This window comes from Bubalus kerabau, chromosome 4 (genome assembly GCF_029407905.1).
Source record: "Bubalus kerabau isolate K-KA32 ecotype Philippines breed swamp buffalo chromosome 4, PCC_UOA_SB_1v2, whole genome shotgun sequence".
NCBI classification, from domain to species: Eukaryota; Metazoa; Chordata; class Mammalia; order Artiodactyla; family Bovidae; genus Bubalus; species Bubalus kerabau.
In genome coordinates, this window is record NC_073627.1 from 180,465,377 (window position 1) to 180,482,274 (window position 16,898).

A 16,898-nucleotide genomic window follows, 5' to 3' on the forward strand; every position below is an offset into this window, starting at 1 on the left:
CTTCTCTTGCTCCATCCCTGCCAGGTCTCAGTCCTTCCCGAGGGCGGCGAGACCCCGCTGTTCAAACAGTTCTTCAAGAACTGGCGGGACCCAGACCAGACAGATGGCCCGGGCCTGAGCTATCTCTCCAGCCACATTGCCAACGTGGAGCGCGTGCCCTTCGACGCGGCCACCCTGCACACCTCCACTGCCATGGCCGCCCAGCACGGCATGGATGATGATGGCAGAGGGCAGAAGCAGGTACCCGGGGGGGCTGGGGTGGGCGTGTCGAGGCGCCTTCCAGCTCCCTCCCTGGCACCTCTGGCCCACCTCTTCTCTGAGGATGTTTCTCTAAGAGGCTTTGACCCCAGTTTTGATGGGTGGGATTCTTTTGTCTTGCTTGAGTTTTACAACCAACATGCCCTAAGCCCCTGCTGTCTTGCAGGCTCCCTGCAAGTGTCTGAGACCCTGCCCTTTTCCATGAAGAGTGCTGGGAGGGGAGGGGAGGTGGGCACAGCTGGTTGCTGAGACCTGTGTGGTCAATGGAACATGGGGGGTGCACAGGGACTCTGGGAGCGCAGGAAGAGCAGTGGAGGTGGGTGGTTGGGGCATCTCCATAGAGATGGGGACCCTTGGGTGGGGCCTCCGAGTATGAGGAGGTTTGCTGCCAGAGTAAGAGTGGGTATTCGGGCAGGGAGCTGTCCTGGGAGCCTGGTGCTGATGATATTCTCAGGGGAGGGCCTTAAATTCCTTGTCCAAAGGTGTGGCCTTGATTCTGTATCAACCATTAGGTGCTAGTGAGGGTTTTTTTCTTTCTTTTTCTTTTTCTTGTTTTAAAGGCAGAAATGTGACAGGCTCAGTTCTGTGCTTCCAGAACTTGCTGTGAAAATGAGCTCGAGGCAGGAGAATGGGAGTAGAGACCTCATGCGGAGGCCGTTGCCATAGTTCAGGGAAGGGGAGATGGCCTTGAGCCCAAGGAGTTCACAGAGAAGATGGAGAGGCGGGGAGTGGGATTCTGAGATGTTTAGGAGGTAGAATCAACTTAAAACGTTGATTCCATCCTACATAAAAGAAATGGCAAAAATGTTCGTTTTAATTTATTATTGGTTTTGTCATTGGTTCATTAGTTCAGTGGCAGAGGAGCATGCAATGAAAATGATCCAGGATAGGGCAATGTGGAAAGAGCCCTGGCAGCTCAGCGGTATGGTCTTGGGGAAGTTACTTAACCTTTTTGAACCTCACTTTCCTCATCTGTGAAATGAAGCTTAAGTTAAATGTTAGTCCCTGGACCGTAGCCTACCTGGCTCCTCTGTCCATGGGCAAGAATACTGGAGTGGGTTGCCATTCCCTTCTCCAGGGGATCTTCCCGACCCAGAGGTTGAACGCAGGTCTCCTGCATCGCAGGGAGATGTTTTTACTGTCTGAGCCACCAGGGAAGCCCCTGGTAAAATGAGGCTTAATCCCACTCCATCACCTTCAAGAATTTTCGAGGTTCAAAGCTTCTATGTGCCAGGACTCGCGGCACCACCAGGTGGCACTGCAGGGCTTCGTGACAGCTTGGAAAACCGTGTCACCCGAGCTCTGCAGAGAGATCTGCCAGCAGGAGTCATTCTGAGGTCACTCAGTGACGACCCTGCCTCTGCAGGTGATATCTAAAGTCCAGACAACTTGCTGATACAGCTAATGGCAACTTTAGTCATCATCATCATCATAATTATTAACAGCAGCCGCCACCTGCAGGGCCATCATCCTGTGCCAAGCACTGTGCTGGACTCGTGAATTAGCTCATTGGATCCTTACAACCTCCCTCATTTTCAAATCAGGAAACTGAGGCCCATAGACATCAAGCAATTTGTCCAAGGGTGCACAGCCTGCGAGGGGGTAGAGCCTGATTTGGCTCCAGGTCGTATATTTATTTGTACTCCGAGCCTGTGTTGCACTGTGTAACACACACCAAAAAAGCATTTTCTAAACCCCACCATGCAGCTACCAGTCCCTGGGCTGCTCCCAAGGAGGAGGAAGCGCAGGGGGCCGGGGTGCACTGCCGGGATCTGAACAGAAGACCTGGGTTTGAATCTCGGTGGCTCCGTGATTCCATCAAGTTATTTCGCTTCAGGCTGAGTCCGAGGGCAATCCCGTGGTGTAACCGCTACCCAGCACCCTCTGGTTTCTCAGCTGGTCGGAGTGGGGGCCGGGAATGCCGCCCGATGTCTGAGCCCAGCTTTGCTCTGGTAGATCTGGAGAATTGAAGGTTCCAACAAAGTGCCCGTGGACCCCGCCACGTACGGACAGTTCTACGGCGGTGATAGCTACATCATTCTGTACAACTACCGCCACGGCGGCCGTCAGGGGCAGATCATCTACAACTGGTGAGGGTCTGCGGTCCCGGAGGGCACACGCTGGGAGCACGGCCACCGCGGGGGGCAGCGGGGGCGGAGCGGGGGCACACGCTGGGAGCATGGCCACTGCGGGGAGCAGAGGGGATGGGGCGCGGGGCACACGCTGGGAGCACGGCCACCACGGGCGGCAGCGGGGGCGGAGCGGGGGCACACGCTGGGAGCAGAGGGGATGGGGCGGGGGGCACACGCTGGGAGCATGGCCACCGCGGGGGGCAGAGGGGATGGGGCGGGGGGCACACGCTGGGAGCATGGCCACCGCGGGGGGCAGAGGGGATGGGGCGGGGGGCACATGCTGGGAGCACGGCCCCAGCGGGGGGCAGCGGGGGCGGAGCGGGGGGCACACACTGGAAGCATGGCCACCGCGGGGGGCAGAGGACAGGGCTGAGGGGAGCTTGCAGGTGTGTGAACCTGGGCCAGCACAGCTGTGCTCCACTGGGAAAGGCTTTTGTCCCCGGGGCAAGACCGCTGGTCTTACTTCTCAAAACAAACTGTAAACTCATCTCATAAAAGCATCACATGTCCATTGTAGGAGAGATGTGGGGACTAGGGAGAAACGAACAGAAAATCTCTTCCTCAATTCCACTCTAAGTTGTGTTTATCCTCCGATGTTTTCTAACTGAAGATTGTTTTTAATTCTTTAAAGAGAGATGACATATTCACGACTTCTCCCACCTTGCTCTGAAACCCTCACTCCTCTGTGGGTGCCTGCCTTCATTAGCCTTTCACATATCCTTCCAGTCATTTTTATGCAGATAAAAGCAAATCTGGCCCTGTATTCCTAGTTCTCCTCCCTCCTCAGGCGAAAGATGGCCTGCTGTGTATAATGTCCTGCTCTTCGCGTTTTTTTTCCAGTTAATACTTCCTGGAGCTCAGACTATGCCAGTCCATAAAGAGCTTCCTTACTCTTTCTTTTTTTACAGCCACGTAATATTCCACTGTGTGGCTATCCTGTAGTTTATTTAACAAATTCCCTGCTGATGCATATTTGCTTTGATTCCAGACTCCTACTATTACAAGCACTGCCATGATTAGTTGGCTTAAACAAACATCGTTTTGGGTGTGTAGAGAAGTATCTTTGGAGTGAGTTCCCAGAAGCTGGGTTGCTGGCTCTGACAGTGGACGCTCTCGTCACTTTGAAGGTGGCACCCAGCTTCTGTAGATGGACTTTGTGCCGCTGGCCTTTTCACCGGTGACAGATGAGAGCATGTTTCCTCGTGGCCTCGCTGGTGGACTGTGCTATCACACTTTTGCTCTTTGTCAGCTTTAGAGTTGATAAAATGATATCTCAGTATAATATTTTTCAGTTCGTTTCTCTTACTGTGCAATCTCCAACTTTTCAAAGGTTTACTGATGGGTTTCTGCTTTTTTAAAGTTGGAAAAACAGTGCAGACAGTTTCCATGTACCTGTTTCAGTTCCCTCTACGGTCAGCTCTTACCTAACCACAGTTCAGTTTTCAAAACCGGGAAATTAACATTATTGCAAGACCATTTGCTCCTCTGTAGAGGTTTCTTGAATTTCACCAGTTTCCCACTAATGTCCTTTCTCTGGTCTAGGATCTAACCCAGGGTCTCAGGTGGTATTTAGTCATCATGCCTCCTCAGTGGCATTTAATCATCGTGTTCTCCGTCTTTTAATGTGTGGCAGTTCCTCAGGCTTCACTCTTCTTTCCCGGTTTCAATGCTGTGGAAGAGCATTAGTCTTATTCTGTAGGTTGCCTCTCAATTTGACAACCTCAGACTTTTAAAAGCAGCTTGAAAGAAATGTTTCTGGACTAGGTGTTAATAATACACACATGGTACAAAATTCACGAGAAGGCTTTTAGAACATTTTCTTTGATCAGCACGTTGATCTGTTAGATTGCTTATGCAGATAGCACAGGTTAGTTATGGGATATTTAGACGGCGGAGGAAGAGGTGAGACAGAAAGCCCTCCACCACATCTTGCTGTGGGCAGGTGTAGGATGAGGAAGTCCACTGGCTGTGGTCGGATCGCTGTGAGAAGACAGGCTGCCGAGCTGGGGTGTGTGGTGACGAGCTGCTGAGCTGGGGTGTGTGCTGTGTTGCTTTGGCTCCTGGCTCTGGTTCCTTTTCAGAGAAATCTCTTTTCCTCTTGTTTGTCAGTTTCATTACCTGTAATCTGGAGATTTGCAGGTTTCTCAGGCCCAGGGTGACGGAGGGGCCCCAGGCTCTGTGCAAACCAAGGTGCTGAGGTTCACTTCCCTTCCAGGCAGGGTGCCCAGTCCACCCAGGATGAGGTCGCTGCCTCGGCCATCCTGACCGCTCAGCTGGACGAGGAGCTGGGAGGGACTCCCGTGCAGGTGAGCCCAGCCCACTGCTCACTCATCTGACCGTCCCTCATCCCATGCATCCATCCTTTTGACACACATTTATGCAGGACGCGGACGCTGTGTCTGCAAACGTGAACACACAGATGGATCCTCCCCCGGCCCCCGGCCCTGCCCTGCCCTGAACCTCTGTGATGTTCATTACAGTCTAGTCGTGGGAAAAAGAGGTTCATCAGACATGCAGGCAGAGGACGTACCATCACACGTGGCCTGAATTCTCAGCAGCAGAGTGGAGCTGGGGTCTGAGCTCTGACCCAGCAGTGGCGGCTCTTGCTGGGAAGGGACCATGAGCCACCCCCACCCCCCAAACCCACATGTGAGGTGATGTGGATTTAGGCAGCACGGGTCACAGCTGGGATCCGAAGTGACACGGGCACACAGGGCGGGAACAGATGGGACCGCCTCGCAGACCTCCTTGCCCCTCTCTCCCACCGCCAAGCCCTCGGCCGCAGTCTGTACTGGCTCTGCAGGAGGGCTCTCTCCAGACCTGGAAGGCTCTTTTCTCACCACTCGGCCAGCTTTCTTGGCCGAGGCTGACGTCACAATCTGGGAAGAATGTCCATGAACCATCCCTGGGCTTCCATTTAAGGGAATATTTGCAAACATGGGCTCTCTGGGTTCTTGGACTAGACCCAGCCTCAGCCAGGCCAGGCCTTGTGGGAGGGGAAACGCCGAAGCAGTGCCCGGGGTTACCTCAGCCAGTAGGGCTGTCTGCAGCCTTCCTGCACCTCCTGTTCCCTGGCCAGCCCCACTCCACACGCAGACCTGAGCATGATGGGCTTGTCTGGGGGTGAGCCTGGGCCATGCCAGCTGCCCTGAGCTGAGCCCAGTGTGTGTGCATAGGACAATGCTCCCATCCCCCTTTCCTGACCTGCTCTCCCGTTTCCCTCTCAGAGCCGTGTGGTCCAAGGCAAGGAGCCCGCTCACCTCATGAGCCTGTTTGGCGGGAAACCCATGATCATCTACAGGGGCGGCACCTCCCGCGAGGGTGGGCAGACGGCCCCCGCCAGCACCCGCCTTTTCCAGGTCCGGGCCAGCAGCTCTGGAGCCACCCGAGCCGTGGAGGTAATGCCCTGGGCCCCGGACCCCTAGCAAGATTGGCCTCCCGGAAACCTCCCAGGCCTGATGGGCAGATCTCTGGGTGCAGGATCGGGTCGGGGTGGCTGAGGGGCTAAGAAGCAGCTTTTTGTACCTTGCTGCCCTGGCAGCAGGATTGTATGTCTTAGATTTTTCCTTGTTTCAAGAATGCCCAGTGTCCCTCGCATACCTTCCATGATGGCCAAGTCGTTACCTAACAGATAGTCCATTCTTCACAATCTGCATGTTGTTCTTGATTCCATCCCGGTTGGCTGCTGTCCTTTTATAGTGGAAGGTGCAGAAGCTGAACATAATCCTGCTGAGCAGCCTAGAGGACAATGGGATTATCACCTCCTTTGTTGTGGGTGCTCAACTTCTATTAATGCCTCCCCAATTTCTAGAATCTCCTTGGCTAAGCACAGTGCATTCATGGCTCGTGGGAGTCAGCTGAGCCCCTCAGTGTCCCGAGTCCTTGTCCTCAGCTCTGATGGGGTGCACGCTCCCTCCTCCAAGTCCACCCTTAAGAGCTGCTCTTGCTGCAGCGTCTCCTGGGCTGCGAGGAGTGGGTGAAGCCTTTTTACCTGTTTCCTGATTGATTAATTGAGCACTACCCTCCCAGGTGATGCCCAAGGCTGGCGCGCTGAATTCCAACGATGCCTTTGTCCTGAAAACCCCCTCGGCTGCCTACCTGTGGGTGGGTGCGGGAGCCAGCGAGGCAGAGAAGACCGGGGCCCTGGAGCTGCTCAGGGTGCTTCGGGCCCAACCCGTGCAGGTGGCAGAAGGCAGCGAGCCAGGTAGGAACGAGGGGCGGAGGGGCCTGCTGCTCTCTGGGGGTGGAGCTGCTGGGTTCCCCTGCCTCCTGTCTGCTCGGGACTTTCGTTATCCTCCTCCTGCCTCAGCACGTATCCCCTAACGTGTGTTCATTAAAGTGGTTGAGATGAAAAGGGGGCTTCTCTGGTGGCTCAGACAGTAAGGAATCTGCCTGCAATGCGGGAGACTTGGGTTCGATCCCCGGGTCGGGAAGATCCCCTGGAGGAGGGCATGGCAACCCACTCCAGTATACTTGCCTGGAGAATCCCACGGACAGAGGAGCCTAGCGGGCCACAGTCCATGGGGTCGCAAAGAGTCGGACACGGCTAACACGTACACCTAAGATGAAAATGAGAATGTGGTCGGTGAGAGGGAGGCGTCTGGGAGTTAAGAGAAAGGAGAGCCCAGTGTGGGCTGGGGCAGGCGGGGAAGGCAGCTGGAGGGGGCTCACTTGCGGGAAAGCCGTGAAAGATTATAGGTGGCAGCATGGGCCTCATGGGGGCTGTGGTCTGTCCTAACCTCGAGAAGCTTCGTGGACAGAAATGCCACGAGCCTGCCTTGTTTCCAGAGCGGGAGTCAGGAGCACTTCCCTTATGCTAACCCTAGATCTTTCCCTCCTTGGTTTTAAGCCCGCTCTCTCTCGCTTGATGCTGAGCAGAAATGGGGAAGAATAGTCCGATCTAGAGTCACATAATTCATTGAAAATGTCTGAAAGAATGGACATGTTCTGTATCTGCTAGGTCTAATTTGGTCACCACTAGTCACATGTTTATGGGCTTCCCTTGGTGGCCCAGTGGTAAAGAATCCACCTGCCAATGCAGGAGCCACAGGTTCGATCCCTGGGTCGGGAAAATCCCTTGGAGAAGGAAAGGGCACCCACTCCAGTATTCTTGCCTGGGAAATCCTGTGGACAGAGGAGCCTGGTGGTTAGTCCATGGGGTTGGAAAAGAGTCAGACATGACTAAACCAGCACCAGTCACGCTTCAGTTAACGTATATTTAAATATGACTGGTGGGAAAATGCATTTAAATATAAAAAGCACATGTGGCTGGAGCAGATATAGTGGGAAATACAGGGGACTGGAGTCAGATGAGGTGGCTTTACTCCGCGCCTGCTGTGTGGCGCTGGGCGAGTGGCTTGGCCTCTCTGAGCCTCAGCCGCCTCGTTTGTCGAGTGGGGATAATTATCCCCGTCCCGCAGCGCTGTTGCCAGTCTCAGACCAGAAGCAGCCCCGGCCCTGTGTCTGCTGCCGAGTCTGCCCCTGCTGGGCCTCTGCTTTATCACCCTCGAGTCCCGCAGGCCCTTTCCCTCTTTGTCACACTGGGGTTTTAAGATGCCGGGTGGCGGTTGAGAGCACTTGGCTATGCGAAGGCAGCGTTTGTCCTAGAGCCTGTGGGGAAGTGCTGGAGGGGGCAGGTGGTGTCAGCTGGTAACCGGCTTGGCCTCCCCTCACAGACAGCTTCTGGGAGGCCCTGGGTGGGAAGGCTGCCTACCGCACGTCCCCACGGCTGAAGGACAAGAAGATGGACGCCCACCCTCCTCGCCTCTTTGCCTGCTCCAACAAGATCGGACGTTTCGTGGTGAGTCCCAGAGGAGGTCTGAGGTCGCTCCCTCTGCTCGCCCCTTGGGAGGTGTTTTCCAGGGAGCAAGCTGAGGCATCCACAGCAGGGGCAGGGAGAGGCCTTCTGATGACCCAGTACAGACCCCCACAGGCTGGAGCCAGCTCAGCAGCTCCCCATGGAGGGCAGAGAGAGCTGGGGGAAGGCGGCTTGCGGTGGGCTCTCATTAACCTCTTCCATCCCTTCCTAGATTGAGGAGGTCCCTGGCGAGCTCATGCAGGAAGACTTGGCCACTGATGACGTCATGCTTCTGGACACCTGGGACCAGGTAATGGACGGTCCCACAAGTAACTTCCCTCTCTGAGCTCCATGTCCTCATCTGCAGCATGGGCATGATGGTGCCCACCTTGCATCATCCCAGCAGATGAGAGGCAGGTAGAATCCCCTTGCCAATAGCAAAGCACCTTAGAAAGGCAAATCAGATGACCAGCATTCTTTCCCAGGCCTTAGGGGAGCATGAACTCTTAACTTTGAACCTGTTTGTAAAGAAAGTTGGACTTTGGTTCACATCTCATGCAGGCGTAATCTCTCACCTAGAAAGAGACATACCCCTGTCCCCAAGGGCCTTGCGTCCTCGTGAGGGATGGCAGTCAGTAGCCCTTCCTAGCAAGCTGTCTCCTCCCCGAGTTGTCAGGGTTGGACATAGCAGCCATGCAGGTGCAAGACTGTTCTCCATCTGCCCAGTTTCTTCTTGGGCTCCCCAGTTGGAAGATCAATACCAAAAGGTTTGCAGTTTAGCCATTCAGCTGCTGGCACCTTTGTTCCATTGGCTCCTTAATCTGCTTGTTCATCTGTGTGTTCATGCACTCAGTCAACACATATGAAGCATCACTGTCTTCCAGGCAGAATGCTGGGTTGCTGGGAGTCCTGTGATGAACGGGATAGACACCATGCATAGCTGGTGGGGAGGCGCCCAGGTAGCAGGCACACAGCTGTTCATAAGGGCGAGAGTGTCTGCAGTCTGTTGTCTGATACTCATCTGATACGCATGGGCACCCCTGGGGGCTCAGATGGTAAGGAGTCCACCTGCAGTGCAGGAGACACGGGTTCAGGCCCTGGGTTGGGGCAATCCCCTGGAAAAGGGAGTGACTACCCACTCCAGTATTCTTGCCTGGAGAACTCCATGGATGGAGGAGCTTGTCTGGCTACAGTCTGTAGGGTTGCAGGAGACACGGCTGAGTGATGAGCGCTTTCACATTTTATGGCAGCAGTATTTACAATCGCCAGGACGTGGAAGCAACCTGGATGCCCATCAGCAGACGAATGGATACGAAAGCCGTGGTTCATACACACAATGGAGAATTACTCAGCCATTAAAAATACATTTGAATCAGTTCTAATGAGGTGGATGAAACTGGAGTCTATTATACAGAGTGAAGTAAGCCAGAAAGAAAAATACCAATACAGTATACTAATGCATATATATGGAATTTAGAAAGATGGTAACGATAACCCTGTATGCGAGACAGCAAAAGAGACACAGATGTATAGAACAGTCTTTTGGACTCTGTGGGAGAGGGAGAACGTAGGATGATTTGGGAGAATGGCACTGAAACATGTATAATATCATATATGAAACGAATTGCCAGTCCAGGTTCAATGCAGGATACAGGAAGCTTGGGGCTAGTGCACTGGGACGACCCAGAGGGATGGTACAGGGAGGGAGCTGGGAGGGGGGTTCAGGATGGGGAACACGTGTATACCCGTGGTGGATTCATGTTGATGTATGGCAAAACCAATACAATATTGTAAAGTAATTAGCCTCCAATTAAAATAAATAAATTTATATTAAAAATAATAAAATATTTTAGATACACATCAGAATAGATGACACATAAAAATCAGCTGAATTGATTTTTTGGGGTAATAAAGCTCATCTTAAGAAGCTGAAGTTGAACGGTCCTATGAACACCTACGAGACCTTTTAGAACTAACACCCAAAAAAGATGTCCTTTTCATTATAGGGGACTGGAATGCAAAAGTAGAAAGTCAAGAAATACTTGGGGTAACAGGCAAATTTGGCCTTGGAATATGGAATGAAGCAGGGCAAAGGCTAATAGAGTTTTGCCAAGAGAACACACTGGTCATAGCAAACACCTTCTTCCAACAACACAAGAGAAGACTCTACACATGGACATCACCAGATGGTCAACACTGAAATCAGATTGATTGTATTCTTTGCAGCCAAAGATGGGGAAGCTCTATACAGTCAGCAAAAACAAGACCAGTAGCTAAGTGTGGCTCAGATCATGAACTCCTTATTGCCAATTTCAGACTTAAATTGAAGAAAGTAGGGAAAACCACCAGACCATTCAGGTATGACCTAAATCAAATTCCTTATGATTATACTGTGGAAGTGAGAAATAGATTTAAGGGCCTCGATCTGATAGATAGAGTGCCTGATGAACTATGGAATGAGGTTCGTGACATTGTACAGGAGACAAGGATCAAGACCATCCCCATGGAAAAGAAATGCAAAAAAGCAAAATGGCTGCCTGAGGAGGCCTTACAAATAGCTGTGAAAAGAAGAGAAGCAAAATGCAAAGGAGAAAAGGAAAGATATAAGCGTCTGAATGCAGAGTTCCAAAGAATAGCAAGGAGAGATAAGAAAGCCTTCCTCAGCGATCAATGCAAAGAAATAGAGGAAAACAACAGAATGGGAAAGACTAGAGATCTCGTCAAGAAAATTAGAGATGCCAAGGGAACATTTCATGCAAAGATGGGCTCGATAAAGGACAGAAATGGTACGGACCTAACAGAAGCAGAAGATACTAAGAAGAGGTGGCAAGAATACACAGAAGAACTGTACAAAAAAGATCTTCATGACCCAGATAATCATGATGGTGTGATCACTCACCTAGAGCCAGACATCCTGAAATGTGAAGTCAAGTGGGCCTTAGAAAGCATCACTACGAACAAAGCTAGTGGAGGTGATGGAATTCCAGTTGAGCTATTTCAAATCCTGAAAGATGATGCTGTGAACATGCTGCACTCAACATGCCAGCAAATTTGGAAAACTCAGCAGTGGCCACAGGACTAGAAAAGGTCAGTTTTCATTTCAATCCCAAAGAAAGGCAATGCCAAAGAAGGCTCAAACTACCCCACAATTGCACTCATCTCACATGCTAGTAAAGTAATGCTCAAAATTCTCCAAGCCAGGCTTCAGCAATACGTGAACCGTGAACTTCCCGATGTTCAAGCTGGTTTTAGAAAAGGCAGAGGAACCAGAGATCAAATTGCCAACATCCGCTGGATCATGGAAAAAGCAGGAGAGTTCCAGAAAAACATCTATTTCTGCTTTATTGACTATGCCAAAGCCTTAGAATGTGTGGATCACAATAAACTGTGGAAACTTCTGAAAGAGATGGGAATACCAGACCACCTGACCTGCCTCTTGAGAAACCTGTATGCAGGTCAGGAAGCAACAATTAGAACTGGACATGGAACAACAGACTGGTTCCAAATAGGAAAAGGAGTACATCAAGGCTGTATATTGTCACCCTGCTTATTTAACTTATATGCAGAGTACATCATGAGAAATGCTGGACTGGAAGAAGCACAAGCTGGAATCAAGATTTCTGGGAGAAATATCAATAACCTCAGATATGCAGATGACACCACCCTTATGGCAGAAAATGAAGAGGAACTAAAAAGCCTCTTGATGAAAGTGAAAGTAGAGAGTGAAAAAGTTGGCTTAAAACTCAACATTCAGAAAATGAAGATCATGGCATCTGGTCCCATCACTTCATAGGAAATAGATGGGGAAACAGTGGAAACAGCATCAGACTTTATTTTTTGGGGGTTCCAAAATCACTGCAGATGGTGACTGCAGCCATGAAATTAAAAGATGCTTACTCCTTGGAAGGAAAGTTATGACCAACCTAGATAGCATATTCAAAAGCAGAGACATTACTTTGCCAACAAAGGTTCATCTAGTCAAGGCTATGGTTTTTCCAGTGGTCATGTATGGATGTGAAAGTTGGACTGTGAAGAAAGCTGAGCGCCGAAGAATTGATGATTTTGAACTGTGGTGTTGGAGAAGACTCTTGAGAGTCCCTTGGACTGCAAGGAGGTCCAACCAGTCCATCCTAAGGGAGATCAGTCCTGGGTGTTTATTGGAAGGAGTGATGCTAAAGCTGAAACTCCAATACTTTGGCCACCTCATACAAAGAGTTGACTCATTCGAAAAGACTCTGATGCTGGGAGGGATTGGGGGCAGGAGGAGAAGGGGATGACAGAGGATGAGATGGCTGGATGGCATCACCGACTCCATGGACATGAGTTGGGTGAACTCCAGGAGTTGGTGATCGACAGGGAGGCCTGTTGTGCTGCGATTCATGGGGTCGAGAAGAGTCGGACACGACTGAGCGACTGAACTGGACTGAAGATGGCGGTAGTGGTGATGAGTTACTTCTCTTCCAGGGCTTAGAACCCTATTGGCTCAGATACCAAGAGAGTGGCCCCCAGCAGACTCATTGCTCACTGGTTGGATCAATAAACCAGTGAGCACGTTAGACTGCTCATTGGTTGAATAAGTAGATGCCCCAAAACGGCCGTCTCATGGCTGTCCGCGCTTGGTTGTCAGTGTTATTGACCGAGGCAGGCTGGGGTGGTGGACGTGAGGATGCGGGGGAGTCTGAGGCAGGGTGGAACTTCCCGTCACAGGGGCAGCTACTGCTCAGCTTCATCCACCTGCGAGTGACCGTTGTTGCCAGATCCTCCCCGTTCTCAAGGGGATCTGCAGTCTGGATTGAATGTAATCAGCTAGTAACTCCATTTGTCTAAAAAGACTCAGCAGACCACCAGCCTCCAGTGGAGGGCGGGCCTGCAAAGCGGGGTGTGGGTCACCAGTTCGCCGTGTCTGTTCCCCAGTCCTCTAGTCACAGTCCGTGGGCTTTGTGAATGGGGAGGGGGGTGTCCAGCCCACACCTGGAACCTCCTCCTCTTCCAACAGCAAGCTGGGTCAGTGCCCCTCATGCGGCTTCATCTCACACCTTCCCTCTTCTGCCTCTCCTCCAGGTCTTTGTCTGGGTTGGTAAGGATTCTCAAGAAGAGGAGAAGACAGAAGCCTTGACCTCTGGTGAGGACCCACGCGTGCCTGCTGGTCTGTTTTGGGCAGTGGGGTGGGAGCAGCTTCCTGTGCGGGTCTGGGAGTTCGTGACAGCGGGGTGGGGGCTTCCTCCCCCACGGTCAGCCCCTGGTGAGCCCTCCCTGGGTGGTGAGAAAACAGCTCGGTTCCTGCAGAAGCCGTGGGTCACAGCAAGAGGAAGAGGCAGATAGAAGCTGCCTCGGGTTCCCAGGATGCCCAGGGACTAACCGCATCTGGATCTAGATGCAGGAAAGCAGATCTCTGGTAGCTGAGTAGAGTCTGATTTGGGAGCTGGAAATCCAAAAGCTGGTTAATTTAATACCTTCCAGTAGGGGACGCTAGAGAACAATGAGGCTCGCCTTGTGAAGCTGGAGGTTAAACTGTGACCCCTGGCCTTTCCTGTGTTTATGGGCGGGGCAGTGAAGGAGTCACGTGGTTGTCGTTGCCTTTAAGGAATGGTGGTGTCCAGGGGAGGGGTTGGGTGTTAGGGGCAGTGGGACCACAACCACTGTAGACATGGAACCAGCTCTCCTTGGTGGTGGAGACACTGAGAATTCTCCTGCCCGTGTGTCTGCAGCCAAGCGCTACATCGAGACGGACCCAGCTAATCGTGACCGGCGGACCCCAATCACCGTGGTGAAGCAGGGCTTCGAGCCCCCCTCGTTCGTGGGCTGGTTCCTCGGCTGGGATGACAACTATTGGTCCGTGGACCCCTTGGACAGGGCCCTCGCTGAGCTGGCTGCCTGAAGAAGGCAGGCCCCACCCCGTCGCCGGCCAGTGCCTTTCAGAACTGTCCGCCCTTGAGGAGACTTTAGAGTGAGCAGGGTCAACCTGGTGTGTGTGCGCGTGTGGTTGGTTTTTTCTTGTTCCCTTTTTTTTTTTTTTTTTTTACTGTAGCCAAAACAGCCCTGCAAAAATTCAGGGTCCTTGCAGAATTGTCTTAAGTGTCTGTGCTTTTGAAAATTGAATTCAATAAAAAGCTTTTTGAAGTGTGTGACCTGCTGTGGCTGTTTGTCCTGAGAAGTGTCCTCAGTGTTCTGGGAAGGGTCCATGGGGTGGGGGTGGGGGGTTGGCCTGTGCCTGAGACCCAGTGAATGAGCTTCATTCAACCCACATATAAATCTGATCCTCCGAGAAGCAGATGCCAAGATGAGATGGAATGGGCAGACTGGACTAGGGGGAGAGTGCTTGTATGGAAGGAGATTGACAGGCAGCCAGAGTAGGCTGGAGAGCCTTAAGACAGATGCCATCTGACCCCACGTGAAGCAGGGAGGAAGAGGGGTTGGGTGGATGCATCTTAGACAGCCATGCAGTCCAGGAGGCTTTTGCATAGCTTTTGGGGAATCCTGAGCCAAACTAAAAAAAAAAAAAATTAATGGCATAGTCCCATTCGTGTTGTTAGTTGATCCTTTTGATCATTTGCAAATGTGCGACTCAGCAGCGCTGCACACTGAGTGCTGTGGAGCTGTCCCCACCATCTCCACCCAAACCTTTTTCGTAATCCCCAGCTTGGATTTATACCCTGTGCCCATGAAACAACTCCTTCCCCCTTCCTACTTCCCGTCTGCCCCTGGGAACCTTATTGCACTTACTGTCTCTGTGAACTTGCCTGTTCTAGGTGCATCGTGGAAGTGGAACCATGCACTTGCCTTCTGTCTGGCTTATTTCACTCAGCTTGATGCTTTCAGGATTCATACATTTTACAGCCCATAAAGTAACTGCATTCCTTTTTGTGGCTGAATACTATTCCATCGTGTGTGTAAATACTGTTTCATATATGCTTTCATCCATCGATGGACACTCAGATCCTTTCCACCTTTTGGCTGCTGTGAATAATGCCTCTGGGGGTCTTCCCTGGTGGTCCAGTGGTTAAGAATCCCTCTTCAATGTGGGGGACGCAGGTTCAGTCCCTGGCAGGGGATGCTGCGGGGCAACTAAGATCCCGTGTGCCGCAGCTGAGAGTTGATGCAGCCGAATACATAGATTTTCTTTAAAAAAACCAAAAAACAAAAAACAGTGCTACTCTGAACGTTGGTGTACAAATATTTGTTTGATTCAGAATGTTCTGGAGCCCATCAGCCAACAAAGGTGATGAAGGTCTCCCAGGAGCGGATGAAGTGTGTCTAATCGCCCCACTTCGGTCAGTCATTGGGAGGCACGGCCTTGGAACACGGGGGCAAGGAGTTCAAGGCCAGTAGTGGGACCCTAGAGTCACTTACATTCCCGGGGGCTGCCCTCCCCTGGAGCATCTACATGACTCTTCTTCGTTTCCGCTGCCTGCCTCAAGTGTTTCTGCTGACAGGAGGTACCTCTGGATGCTCTCCGAGTGTGCAGCATGGGTGCGGGCCTTTGTGCCCCATTTGGTCCCCCAGACCCTGACTCTTCGCTCATGCTCACGTTGTCACAAAGTCCTGTTAGGCAGAATAGGAAACAGGAGTCCAGAATGGGAGTGGCTAAAAGACAAGGAGGGGAAAAGCCCGAGAAAATAGGACAAAGGAAGGTCCAAGGACTGGAGTGAGGACCTCAGATGGAGCCCAGTTTACACAGGGCAGGCCCAGGGGAAGGAAAAAACATGTAAAAAGAGGAGCCAAAGGGCCGGGGGTCATGCATGGGCACTCTCTCTCTCTCTCTCTCTCTCACTTTCTCTCCTCTTCGCATCTTTTGGGTCGGCTTGCCCTCATGCCTTGAGGATGTTATTTTCCTTTATTTTCTAAATAAAACTGAGCTGTAACACGGAGCTGTGACACGCTGAGGGCTTTAACGTCTGTCGCTTCAAATTTTTGTTGTAATGAGACAGAAACGAGGAAATTACACACTCCCCTGACAGTCCCTATTAGACATTTCCATGAACTCGTGTCTCTAAACCTTTTCTCCATGGAGATCCCAAATCAGTCCAAAGAACTGAAGAGGGACAAGCCCCTCCCCTCCCCTCCATCCTTCTGGTCTTTTCTCTGGTGGTTTCCTCTTTTGTTCCATGCCACCTCCCTCTCCGCCATCCCTATCAAGTTACAGAAGGAAAACTCCCCTGCAGAGGATGTAGAAGAACAGAAGCCAGTGTGAGTGGTTCTGTGGTGGGAAGGGCGTGTGTGTGTGTGTTTACACCATTGTTTCCTAAGCTGGCTGATCACGCAAATTGCCCAGGGAGCTTTTTAAAAGTGTAAAATTCCCCAGGGGGAGCCCTACCTCAAGAGAGTCTGATTCATCGCAGAAGTGACGAATGTAGCGGGGAAGAAATTTTCCAGGTGACACAGAGTCGGGGTGGGAGGTGGGTCAGGTCATGTCAGGCAGTTGTGTTGTGTTGCGTGCTTGGCCGCTCAGTCCTGTCCAACTCCTTGCAACCCCACGGACTGTAGCCCACCAGGCTCCTCTGTCCATGGGGATTCTCCAGGCAAGAATACTGGAGTGGGCTGGCATTTCCTCCTCCAGGGAATCTTTCCAATCCAGGGATGGAACCCACATTGTGGGCAGATTCTTTACTGTCTGTGGCAGGGTGTGCAGCAGCCCAGAGACAGAGCTGGAGGGAGGCTGCTGTGCTCAGGGACAAACAGCAGGAATTGCGGGGCGGGGGGCGGGGGTAAGG

The 16,898-nt window shown here is 51.9% G+C and overlaps 1 protein-coding gene across 3 annotated transcripts in view; it reads left to right on the forward strand.

Moving 5' to 3' along the window:
- GSN (gelsolin) overlaps positions 1-14,312 on the forward strand; it is a 47,819-nt gene extending 33,507 nt beyond the window's left edge. For all 3 annotated transcript variants that reach the window (XM_055579525.1, XM_055579523.1, XM_055579524.1), the window contains exons 9-17: positions 25-240; positions 2,215-2,348; positions 4,606-4,696; positions 5,618-5,788; positions 6,420-6,594; positions 8,066-8,190; positions 8,420-8,497; positions 13,249-13,309; positions 13,896-14,312. In XM_055579525.1, coding sequence (XP_055435500.1) covers positions 25-240; positions 2,215-2,348; positions 4,606-4,696; positions 5,618-5,788; positions 6,420-6,594; positions 8,066-8,190; positions 8,420-8,497; positions 13,249-13,309; positions 13,896-14,065 — 1,221 coding nt within the window. In that variant the 3' untranslated portion in view covers positions 14,066-14,312. The remainder of the gene's footprint in view (positions 1-24; positions 241-2,214; positions 2,349-4,605; positions 4,697-5,617; positions 5,789-6,419; positions 6,595-8,065; positions 8,191-8,419; positions 8,498-13,248; positions 13,310-13,895) is intronic.
- Positions 14,313-16,898: the final 2,586 nt, after the last annotated feature.